Source organism: Maniola jurtina, chromosome 8, assembly GCF_905333055.1.
Source record: "Maniola jurtina chromosome 8, ilManJurt1.1, whole genome shotgun sequence".
In the NCBI taxonomy this organism is placed as follows: Eukaryota; Metazoa; Arthropoda; class Insecta; order Lepidoptera; family Nymphalidae; genus Maniola; species Maniola jurtina.
This window is the reverse complement of record NC_060036.1, coordinates 2,108,223-2,121,151: the sequence shown is the minus strand read 5'-3', so window position 1 is coordinate 2,121,151 and position 12,929 is coordinate 2,108,223. Positions and strand designations below refer to the sequence as shown.

The 12,929-nt window shown below is 36.0% G+C and overlaps 1 protein-coding gene across 1 annotated transcript; it reads right to left on the bottom strand.

The window, feature by feature from the left end:
- Positions 1-1,420: 1,420 nt before the first annotated feature.
- LOC123867674 (titin homolog) lies at positions 1,421-12,719 on the bottom strand. The gene is made up of 4 exons (XM_045909854.1): positions 11,672-12,719; positions 9,557-9,620; positions 4,208-9,482; positions 1,421-3,276 (listed from the first exon to the last, which is right to left on the bottom strand). The coding sequence occupies exons 1-4, from the start codon at positions 12,322-12,324 to the stop codon at positions 2,870-2,872; spliced, it is 6,399 nt and encodes a 2,132-aa protein (XP_045765810.1). The 5' UTR covers positions 12,325-12,719; the 3' UTR covers positions 1,421-2,869.
- Between the last annotated feature and the right edge of the window lie 210 nt (positions 12,720-12,929).

Below are 12,929 nucleotides of genomic sequence, written 5' to 3'. Positions count from 1 at the left end.
CAGTATTTGAACAAGACCAAACACACACGACTACTGCCTGGTTATTCTAATGAAAAAATCAATATTTCAATTGAATTGAGTACCTACCTACATTGTATTATTTTTGGGAACTATTTGTAAGATACACAGACATAACACCAATACAGATTTTTAACACAATGAGAAAAACGACCCTGAAAGAACAGAAAAAACGACAAATGAACTTAAGGGGCAAGCGACGGGTCTGCCCGCGAAATTCAAATTTTATTTGGTTTTTCGCAATTTGTAAACTAATACGACAAAGTAGGTTTATGGCATTCTAATTGCGCCAATGGCAGTATCCACGTGTTTATATTAAATCTTTACTTGAAAGGGTCCAGTTTAAGAAATTAGCTCTAGTATCGACTAATTTGTGAGTTATAGTCGATACTAGAGCTAATTTCTTAAACTGGACCCTTCCAAGTAAAGATTTTTATATAAACCTGTGAGGATGATACTGCCATTGTCGCAATTAAAATACCATAAGCCTAAGTTGTATTAGTTTACAAATTGCGAAAAACCAAATTAAATTTGAATTTCGCGGGCAGGCCTATCGCATCCACCTATGCGATGTAATCACAGAGTCACAGATCTAAGGAATAAAATAGACTAACGGCCGTATTCACAAACGTTACTATGAGGTCTCACAGTAAGCTCGAACGCATAGTGTAGGTTCCACCAATCAGATCATTGTAAATTGACGTGATACAGTCATCTGATTGGCGGAGCGGACACTGTGCGTTCGAGCGCGGCGCACTGTGAGACCTCATATTCTAGTAACGTTTATTACTGAAATGTCAAATTCAAATCATTTATTTATTCAAAGTTGGTAACATTGTTCACTTTTTGAGTATCAATTCCTGAAATTGTAAAATAATCATGTCAGAATGAGTTTTAAAAGTAAACTATGAGTAAAAGACGCAAGTATGTTAAATACATATTATATGAAACAATTGAAGATAGTAAAATATTTACAATTTAAACAGAAGTCGAGACGAAAGTTGTAGAATTTTTTTTTTTGTCAATCTTTCAGGGTCATTAAATACGCCAATAATACAATTATGTTATTAATCAGCAAGCAAATTCAACGACAATAGCAGACGAGTCAATTACACATTAATACATCCAAAAGAGACAACACATTAAAAGATAATTTTGTCCATTTAACATTTTGTGATATATTAATAACAATTAAGTAATATAAAATTGTGCTCGACATATTTTTATCAACCATCGCAGTTAAGTATAGTGCGTACATTTTGAGATCTCACTTGAGATGTGTCAACTTTCATGTCGAAAGTACGATTTTAGTGCTTGTATAAAAGGTGAACCGTACATTTGACATGACACTTGACATAGAGCTAAAATGGCGAGTGAGATCTGAAAATTTATGCATTATACCATATTTTGTCACCTTACTGTGGTCAGCCTTATAAATGAAAGTTATGTAGCATAAAAGTTATCAATGTCACACACAAGTTAAATTGTCATATATTTCATAATTTATTTATCTGTAGATTTAAAAAAAACTTAATACCGGAAAGTCAATTACCGTCAAATCTAAAAGCTTAAAAGGTGCTACTACGCCATATTACAAACTGGCTTCAATTTTATGAGCATGTTGTTTGTTGGCAAGGACTTTATCGATTTTTTTCTGAATAACACATAAAATATATCTATAATATTTGCAACTTACAAGCTCTAATTTATAAAAAAAAACATACATATTTCGTAGTTTATATATGTATTATTAAGTATATTAATATGAATGGTTGTCATATAAAAAGAAGCAGTGTTTGATAGAAACAGTTTTACTGAAATTGCACTGTGCTGCGTCGATGATTGATTGATTAGACGTAAAAATGAAATTAAATCCCTAAAATTAATAAAAAATATATAAATAATTACTCTTTTACATCAATAATAATATTATATCTAATATCTAGAACAAATTGACAAAATATAAACCTATATTGGTGTTAATTTGACTATACACAAAGCTCAAAATAATATTAAACTGACAAAAACAAGCTATCTTATATTTCATGAAAAAAGGAGAGCATGATTTAGAAGTTCTGTCAGGTTAGTTTCTAAGTTGTGTATAACCAAATTGGCACCATTATAATATAAATTTTTAAGTTCAATAAGTAATTTACATAATATTCTTATTTAGTTTTTATTATTATAGACAAGACCAACGCCCGAAACCGCGATAAAAATATTTTGTCATTTTGATGTGACATATTTGACTCTTAACACGCCGAAATAGGAAAAATATATATTATCTATGAACAGTGGTCCGTCTGTTACATTTTGTGAGCGCTTCGTGATGCGTGATTTTATCTACATACTAGCGTCCTCTATAGCCTAGCTTTAGCATTTTCAGATACTATGAGTGTAATGACCAACCAGCGTCTGTGTTAAATAATTGAATAACAAATTGTAGTTACCCACGCATCACTCATAGCACCAAACCTACATACAATCAATATTATAATTGCAATCTTTTGACTCAATCATATCAATAATGACTGAGACCATCGCACTATTTCTGATTTTGACCAATAGCATTTGAGATGATCACAAACAATATAAATAGTCACAAGTTTGGTGTTTAGCATATTTACCATTTGAATGTTCGCACAATGCAAAACTATATGTGTATTGCCACGCGCAACCGGCTTCACTTACGTTTGTTCACAATCGCTAAGTCTACTTTTTCTTTAGTCAATAAATTTTTGAAAATATTTTACACAGACCCTGGGACATTTTCACTGTAAACTCTTAGAGTTTAAACTGTATTACGAGGCATCCTACTCAGTCCTTCATTAAAACCGATATAATAATAAAGTTACTTTTTCTTTTCAAGTTTTTTCATCACGGGCACAGATTTAGCACTTCTCAAAGACTTAAAACTATCACTCTTGACTGACTTACCGGTATCAGATTGTTTCATTTCATTGCTTACACTAGATTTTCTGGTTGCTACGCCTAAGGTTTTATTTGAGTTGGTAACATCTGGTTTGGGTTTCTTGTTGATTGGTTTAGTGTTAGTGGGTTTGGTGCTGGTGGGTTTGGTGCCAGTGTGTTTGGTGCTGGTATGCTTGGTGCCGGCGTGCTTGGCGCGGGCTTCGGGCGGGGGCGAGCGGCGGCGCCGTATCCTGGGCGGCGTGTGGTCGAGTGTGGTGTGGCGGGACAGCAGTGCCGCGCTGCTGAACAGCTTCCCACAGTCGCATCTGTGCTCCACTTCTGATGTGCCTGTCCAACAATAACAAGATGGAGTTCAGAAACCAAACTCCTAAAAGAAGAACCGGTCAAGTGCGAGTCAGACTCGCACTCGAAGGGCTCCGTACCATCGTACAGAGTTTACCTAACACTTATGTATTACACTGCAAGTTAATTAATAATAAAGTTAATCTATACATAATATAGATTATAGGTAGATAGCGCAGTCTGTCATTTAGTAAATTTCCTTTTGAGGCATGGAACCCTAAAAACCTAAACCCTAATATCGCATGCTTAACGGCAAACTGCCCCATTAATAGATAGGTCAGAATTGAGTTACGTACAGAGACAGGCTTCTGTTAGCGCCATCTACCGTCTACCGTATGAACCGTTATTTTCATTTGATTTTCATTTCATTCATTCAGGAAAATCAAATGAAAATAAACAAAATCTGCGTCTTCTTATGCAAATATCGTGCCAAAGACTTGGACAGACAGGGGAGCCAACATAACGCCATAGGTACTATTCGATGAAACGCACTATAGTTATAAGAGCAAGAGCCCGTGAAGGCCAGACCTTCGTTATTTTATAAATGCTGAAAGTTCATCTGCGCATATACTGCCTACTTATACTATAACGTAAGTATAGTTACTAATTGTTAAAGTTGAAGGGCGCCTGGCAGGCGGTTGCCACGAAACTAAGTTTCTGGCAATGCATGACGTGATTTCCAATACTATCCTGGAGAAAATACAATAAAAATTATACTTTAGCGGGGAGTAATTTTATACACTTTTGTTACCTGTTATCTGCCAAAGCCACGGTGCTCCAAACTTAACATGGTCCCTGATTATTCCTACCTGTTTTGGGGGCAATGCGCTGAGAAACGTTCAGCTTTTAAAAAATAACGATGGTTTGGCCCTACCGGGCTCTTAATCCATTACGTTTACGTCCTTGAATTACTTACGTTTTTTTGGTTTTGCTTTAGGCATGACTAATTTCCCGAGAGATTTCCTCTTCGCAATGCCGACGAGTGTTTTTCGTTTGGCGGCTGGTGACTGCCTTTTAACTTTCCTCTCTACATGTTTAGTTTCTTGTTCTGGGAAAGAATATTTGACATCACTGTCATCTGAGTCTGTGGTTAGTTCGGTGACGGGGGTTAACTTCTTCTCAGCCGGAACTTTGGCTCGCGCTTCGATCGATCGATCTTGTCTTGGTTTGCCCTCTACGGGTTTAGCCTTCAGACGTGGCATTTTTGGCGGATGTTGCAGTGAAATCCTCCTGTTCACCAAATCTTTGGAGTTAGGTCGTTCAATTTGCAAGGAATTGCGTTTTAAGGCCCTAATTTTCATGAACATTTTGCTTTCAATATTTTCTTCCTCCTTGAAGTTCGGATTTAGCATGTATCTTATCTCATCCTCATCGCTAGATTCCATAGGTTTAATTATATTAACATTGTCAATGACAGGTAAAGGAGTATTATCAGTTTTGTGTTTTTTTATGATTGTTGAGGTTCCTTTGTCCTTATTCGCCTTCTTTTTAGGCGTTGGCGTATCTATGATTTTAACACGCTCTTTGACTTCTACTTTTTTAATTTTAGTCGGTGTCTCATTATTATCGATCTTCGTTTTCTCACTTGTTGCATTACTGTGTCTCTTCTTGGGCATAACATCATTGCTTGGCTTTACATCTACGTTGTGTTTTGTATCTTCTAGTAGTTCTTCAATGTCTTTATCTGCTGTATCGTTAAGTTGCTGTTTTCCTTGATCCATTTCCTCGGCCACATTAGTGGCCGGTGTTTCTTTAGGCGCTTCAGAGTCATCAGTTGTATGAATATTTTCTTTGGCTTGGATATCTTGTGACACATCTTCAGATTCAACGTTATCCGCATCGGGTGTTTCCTCGCCTTCATCGATTTTGGCTTGCTTGGCAGCTTGTTTTGCTGCGGATTGCTTTTTCTTTCTTAAACAAATCACTGTGTGCTTAGTCAAGGAATGCTCATTGGGGAAAACCATGTAACACAGGGAACATTCATGTATTATGTCCTTTGTTGACAGCGAGCTTTTTACACTTTTATCGTCCGACTTTTCAGAACTAGTCTCGTAATGTTGTTCTTTATGTTCCAATAAATCTTGTAATTTTTTAAAGACCTTTTTGCATATATCGCAATGGTGCGCCAGCACTGACTTGGAAGTTTCGGTCGTAGCTTGCGAAGTGCTCGTATTGCCTTTTTTATTGATGCCGTCGTGAGTTTCTCTATGTTCGACGAGATGATGTAGTTTTCGGAATGATTTGTCACAGGGTTCGCATCGGAAGCCGGCACTAGCGTCATCAGTTTTTGAATGTTTGCTTTCGTGTACTTCGGACGAAGTCTTCCTGAGCGACCTGGAAGCCATGGAGCTTGGATTATGAATAATTCGATGTTGCACTAAATGGTGCAACTTTCTAAATTCTTTTCTACAAACTTCACAGCTGAACACTGACTTGTTTGTAGTGTTACTTGCAAGCTTTTTGGCCTTCTTCATATCTTCGTTTTTGTGTTGTAGTTTGTGGTTAACCAAATACGACAATTGCCTAAAGGTTTTCCCACATAATTCACAGACGAGATTCGTATTGGGTAGATATTTAGATTTGCGCACAAGTTTTGTCGTTTCTGGGTGATTTGTTTTTTCATCAGTAGTGTTTTGTTTAGCCGGCGTGTCTTCAATGACAATGACATCTTCAATATCGCTACTCGGTTTTGATGTCTTGTCACCATTTTCTATGTTTTCATCCTCGTTATCGTTTTCTCCCTCATTGTCTTCTATATCGGATCTGCTGCTGTCACGTAGTTTTCTTTCAGACTCCTGGGAGTTTCTCAGTCTTCTTGGACTTCTTTTATCTGAATCAGATCGGTTCGGAGAAGGGCCAGTACAATGTTTCACGTGTTTAAATAGGACATCTTCCGATCTAAACAGCTTACTGCAAATGGGGCATACAATGTTTTCATTAATTTTACCCATTGTCCAATTTTCTTTAACGATTTCTCCGTCACTGCTTTCATCTGTATCGGTATATGTTTTCGCGGGTTTTGCATCGATTAACCGCGGTTTCTTTTGCGAGCTAGGAGTTTTACTGGTATCAGATCCTGGTTCAGGTAAAGGATATTTCCTCGGCCGACCTCGACCTCTTTTCACAGGGGTGTTCTGAGGAGTATCGGTAGTCTTACTTACTACACTTGTATCATTACTCTCAGATTGATTTTCAATCAATTCCGCGGCTTTTACTAAACTGTCTAATGCTGTGTTCATGTTATGACCTGTAAAAGCTTCAGTTTTGGGCTGGTCTGATTTTGACTTATGTTCGTCTACTCGATTCAGTAAGTACGATTTTTTTGGCACGAGATTTTTTGTATGTTTATCAGATTTTTCCTCTATTTTACGTTTTTTAGTGGGTGAAACTTTTATTCCAAGGTCAGATGGTTCAATTAACTGGATTTCAGGTTCTTGTTCTACTGGTGTAAGAACCTGTTTTCTTTGATGTTTGCTCTTAGACTTTTCATCTATAGGTTTAGGATCTTGGGTGGACGCTGGAATATCTGAATCCAAGGACTCTGAAGCACTGTGTACTTTAGTATCAGCTTTGTGATCCTTACATGGCGATAACTCTTGACTTTGCACATTAAGCTGTGTTGGAGTGTACTCCGTGTTAGTGTCCAAAAATACGACTTTCACAGGCTTGTCTTCGATCATCGAAATGGGACATTCCAAGTTGCGTTTAGCTGTCAGCGCAGATTGATATGCTATTTGCACTTTAGACTGATAATTTTTATTATACGCGTCATCCTCGCTCGTTGATTTTAGTGTAGATATTTTGCTTGCTTGATTATTGTGCCGAGCCGCAATATTTTGCTTATTGGAAGATTTAGCCTTCGATTCAGCAAGCAATAATTCATTTCGAGATAATTTCTTAACAGATGTATCTTTTTCCACAACCGTTTGTACAACGTTATGTTTCTCTTTACCATCAAAATTAACAGTTAAACAGTTTTCGTAAGTTATTGAATTTCTTCCGGCAAATTTATCGAAATCTGTTTCTGTGATTATTGCGTCCTTTTTAGGTTCAACAAATTTTTCTTTGCAAGATAATAAAGATATTAAATTCTGTTTACTGACGTCAATGTCGCCTGTGATAGGTTCATGCTCTATTATTTCCTCATCTGAAGTATCATCTTGCACAGATTCTTTTACTTTTATTTGTTGCTCTGTGGATTTGAATGGAACTAGGGTAGGTAGTTTGCTAGTGTTATTAATATTGTCTTCGAACTTATTACATGCTTTGGTCTTATGGTTAGCTATTTCAGAAAGCTCTTGAACTGGTTTTTCTGTAAACGAAAATCCATGTAACTCATTCATTTTCATCTCAATGTAGTCTAGAGAACCAGGCAATGGCATTGCATTTTTTGGATTTTCAACAGTATGAATTGTCATTTGTTGTTTCATGTGAATTGGTGTGGTAGTTTTCATCTTTAATGCTCTGGTAATAATACCTTCAACAGTTTTGTCGATCAACTCTTGACTATTTATTATTTGTTCTTCTGAATTTAACGGTTCCTCTTTAGTAGCTTTTTTAATGTCTGTTTTAATATTTACAGGTGCAGCCTGTGTTTTCAAAGGAGCAATCACATGTTTAACAAGATTCGGTTGCTGAATGGCAGCAGATTTATTAACAAATGCCGCGGTTTCCATTTTACTACTAAACTTAGGCACAGAGCTAGAATCAGGATTTTTTGTAGGTAGAGAAGCAGTCGATTGTCTTTGACTGTCAAATTTTTTAAGCACGTCTCGTCTATTTAAATCATTGGTCTGCTTAATTTGGTTTGTGTTGGAATTGGTTGAAGGTATCTTAGTTTCTTTTATTTTATTCAAAAATTCTTGTCTGTTAGCTTCAGTCCATTTACCAAAAGGAACTGCACTGTTACAAGTATTTGGTTTTGCTATGACTTTTGCTTTTGGAATTTCTTTTCTTGCCTCAACCTGTTTAATTTGTTTAGACAACATTGTTTTTATGTTTGTGTCTTTACTTGGTACCTTGGAAGATTCGAAAACATCTTTAGATAAGTTTTGGGATTCAATAGTATCCCTTTTTGTAAGATTTAAACTTAATGCACCTTGCTTTGCTTTACCTTTAACGGAATTGTCAACATTTTCAATTTGAGACTCTATACTATTCTTACTAGCATGTATTGAAATTTGAAGATCATGAACTTTAAGAACACCTTTTTCATTTTTATCTAATGTTTTTTCTAAATTATCAGATTCATTACTTGTATCTTTATTTCTCTTTATTGAGCTAATATTATTATCTAACTCATCTTTAGCACTTTCGCTAATTTTATCGCTTTTGACGCCTTCATCAGCAATGGTGTTTGTATTTGGGTCAATGATTGGCTTGCTTTGTGAGCTGCTGCTTTCTACCACATCATCTTTTTTAGTTTCATCTACAATTTTATTTTCTACTGCAATCTCAGTATTTGTTTTTACTATGGATATAGAAGATAACTTTGATTTATCAGTGTATGTTTGTTCAATAATAGGGTCTGTCAATTGTGTCTCATCTTTATTATTTGACTGTGACTGACCTTCATCAAGTTTGCCATCACTTATTGTTTCATTACTTAAGTTTACTAACAGATTTTCTGTGGGCTTGGTTCCAGTATTTTCATTTTCTTTTACATCTACATTTACTGTTCCTTTTTCCTTATCTTCTTCCTTACTGTGTTCTACAATGGTTTTTTGGGTATTACCTACTTCCGTTGTTATAAAAGATGTCTCAAATTCTTGTGTCTTAGCATTTTCATTTATTTCTTTTCTTTTGGATTCTTGATTTTTTGGCTTACTCTCTGTATGTACCTCAATCGTTTTCTTTATGTTCTCTGAATGCCTACTTGGCTGCAACTGTTGATCAACCATGGTCTTCGTAAGTGGAATACCTTCTTTATTTGGTGTTGAATGATATGTCATCGGTGTGAAAGTTAATGGTGATTTTCGCGATTCTTTTAATTTCATAATTTTTCCCTTTAGATTTACTTCGGATTGTGTTTCTAAGGGTTCAGAATCAGGTTGGTCAGAAGATTTAAGATCTGGTGTATTGTTTATTTTTTCAATAATTTGATCACAAGGCTCATTTATGATTTTGTTTTCTAAGTCCTTGAGAGGCACATTAGTAATTTTCTCAGTTGATCCACCACCATCATTAAGGGGCTGAAATGAAATAAAAGATACAATAAGAAATGCCTTCCTGTTAGCATTTAAATAAATGTATAAAGACTACTTACCACTTCTTTTGGGATTTCTATTTGTATTTCTTCATACACCTCTAAATTTCCCTCTACATTCTCCCTGTAAAATTACATTTAGTACGACAAAATATACTTTTTTCATATGGCGAAAGAAAAACAGAAAATGAAACATAATGAAATAATTACAAGTTTCAAATCATTACTCTTTAAGTAATGATTTAAAACTTGTATTTCTGTCAAGAAAACCTATAGGGTACTTCCCGTTGACCTAGAGAATCATGAAATTTGGCAGGTAGGTACGTTTTATAGCATAAGTAGTATTTTGAAATGACGCGCCCCACGTCGTGTGTTTTGTGTAGTAGTGATGTCTAAATTGCGGTGGTGGGGCGTGTCATTTCAAAATAGACAAGCTTTAAAGAAAAATGTCTGAAAACTGTGAATTTGTGGTTACACCACAAAAAAAAAAAGAATTAAAATGTGTCATGGACAAATAATACTAATTAGTATTTTCAATATTCAAAGTAAGATAACTATACCAAATGGGGTATCATATAAAAGGATAATCTGTACATACTAAAACGAATTTTTATTTATTTTTATGCATAATAGTTTTTGATGTATCATGCAAAATATCGGAAAAAATACCCAAGCACGGAACCCTTGGTGTGCGAGCCTGACTCGCACTTGGCCGTTTTTTCCCAATTTTGTATGATATTGATTCTGAGTGCAACTAAGTTTTAGAGTATTAGCAACTTTTTCTTAGCAATGTAATAAGAAAGGATAGACAAATCTTATTAAGTTTTGACCTGTCAAACCTTGTGACTTTAGGTGCCAATCGCGATCCTATTAAATTTAAAAAAAAATTAGCATCTTTAAATGTAATATTCATGTTCCATCCTTTTTTAGCGCCATTAAAAAGAAAAAGATGCAAATACTTACTCTGAATTTAGTTTAGAGAAAGACAACAGAATCAATGACATTGTCGCTCAAGTTCTAACACCTCTTGAGAAAGTTGAAAAAACTTGCATTTCCAGAGATTTGGATTGTTTGATGGATATCACAATTTTAGCGATAAGGCCGCCTTTTGTACAGGAATCCATTTTGTTATAATTTCATATATTTATAATTTTATCTTGGTGTACAGTAAAGAATATTTTACTTTTACTTTACTTTTACTGTACTGTTACTTTTTATTCCTTGAAGGATTTCTATTGAACATTGTCTTGTTCCTGATGGGCAGAAACAACGCATTTCTCGATTCTCTAGCAAATTGCATCAACAAAACTGCCAAAATGACTTATAAAAAATGCATACATTTTGAGATTTTGCTCATCAATCAGTTCTATGTGTCAACTATCATGTCAAAAGTACAATTTTAGTCCTTAATTTAAAGCTGAGCCACTTTTAAGGCTAGATTGTAATGTTAGTAAAGTACTGCCGTCAGCACTTTATGATAAAAAAAAAGTTGACATAGAGCTAAATTAACATCATTAATGCTATAGAATTTACAAAAAATAATAACTTTACATTAGGAAATAATTATGTACAAACAAATGTACATATTAAAATAAGAAGATTGACAAAAATATTCAATAATAATACATGTCGCAATGTAATAGACATGTCGGATTACAGGGGATGCCGGATTAGACAGGGGCCAGATTAGGGGTCCACTGTAACATAAAGACCTCCAACCTAAGGAGCCCCCACCTGCCCCTTATGGTGTATCTTGCATGTCACAGCAGGCTGAATGCAGTGTCATGTGAATAGTTCCATTAATAAGGACCCAAGTCGGGTCTGTAACAATATTCTGTCAGACAAATAAAAGTGTCAGAGAGTCTTTATATTATTTTCATTGAATTTTATTTGGCTTTAAAATATATACCTTGATTTAGGAGCTGGTAAATAAAGCAGGACTAGTCTATGAAACTTAATTGTACAGGATATGAAAAAACTGACATATTGCATTTTTAAGATCTATACTGTACTGGACTAACCTACCTTCTAACCTAATGTCAAAAATGCACTTTTATTTTTACCCTATTTTAAGCCTGTTTTCATTGAAAATGATAAATAACAGGAATTATATTTGAGCTAAAAGAGGAATGGTCTGGTTTGGTTCACCAGCTTTTCAATTAAGGATCAACTCACCGAACTTTCAGAAACTTGAAGCTTGGCTGCTGCTGGTCATCATCAATAATCTGAACAGCGGAGAGTTCCTTCTCACCCGACTTTCTGTACAAGTACAACCCATTACCAATATCTATCGCATCTACATTCTTGCCATCAATCTGAAGTACCACCTCTGTGTCCTTGCTCTGAATGGCCTCTGCCTCGTCCGAGCCCTCCATTAACGTATCCTCAGTGACATCCTTTTCAGAAGGAACTGCAGCTCCCTCACTCAATTTCAACTCGACTTTCTCATCCTCTAAAACCACATTGTCGTCAATGACGAGTTCATCGCCATCGTAAGAGTTTTCATTGTCATCGAAAATGTTGACACCACCGGAGAGAATGTTAGCAGCTTCGATGTGTTTACCAATTTTAAACGTATCATTATCTGTCTTAGGGATAGGTGACAAGTTGGGAACGATACCAGTTTCCTCGGGGATCGTGCGCTCAGCGTCGGCGGAGCCCGGCGGCGCGTCCTTCGAGGGGGACACGCTGAAAGTCGAGTCCACGTCGGAGAGCGAGAAGTACTTGGACGAGTTCTCATTCGCGGACATGAAGGCCTCGCTCGGCGGAGACGACGTGTCCAGCGTCGAGTCCCCGGCTTCCCCACGTAACTGATTTAGTCTATCCATTTTCACAATTCATCTGTTTTGACAACGATATAAACGGTCCAGCGAACTTCACGAACACAGTTAATCACACTGTTTATGTTAATTTTGGTGTTAAGACGAAAGCTAAAGAAATCATTTGAAGGTTGGCCAATTAGCACTTAGGTCAATAGCAGCGATTTACGAGTGAAACTTTTTACTGGAACAAACGATAACGAAATTGTGACACTTTTAATAAAATATCAATTGCTCAGCTTTGTTAAGTTGCGCAGGTTGTTAAAATAATTTACGGCATACGTAATTAATGTAACAATGTCAATAACCTGTGCTCTTTAGTGTTTGAACATTATTTTTACGATAATTTTCTCTAACAAAACAACACATCAAATATTAAAGATGGACGTCGCGAAAAATAGATAACGATGTTGCCATAAACGGCACTCCTTTTTAGATTAAAATATACAGTGCGACAAGGATCTTTTGGCGCGTGGTTAAAACCGCGCCATCAGTAGTGTTGAATTGGGGATCCTGTATCAAAATCCATGGGGATTTTGGATCACTCTCGCTAACGCTCGTTCGCTACGCTCACCGTGATACAAAATCCCCATGAATTTTGATACAGGATCCCC

What these genes read in the sequence shown, in the direction of transcription:
- LOC123867674 (XM_045909854.1), bottom strand. Translation starts at nt 12,324, where the DNA reads ATGGATAGACTAAATCAGTTACGTGGGGAAGCCGGGGACTCGACGCTG. An exon ending in TTCAAGTTTCTGAAAGTTCG is followed by an intron (nt 9,621 to 11,671) that starts GTGAGTTGATCC and finishes GTAATTTTACAG; the next exon opens with GGAGAATGTAGAGGGAAATT. An exon ending in TAGAAATCCCAAAAGAAGTG is followed by an intron (nt 9,483 to 9,556) that starts GTAAGTAGTCTT and finishes ATTTCATTTCAG; the next exon opens with CCCCTTAATGATGGTGGTGG.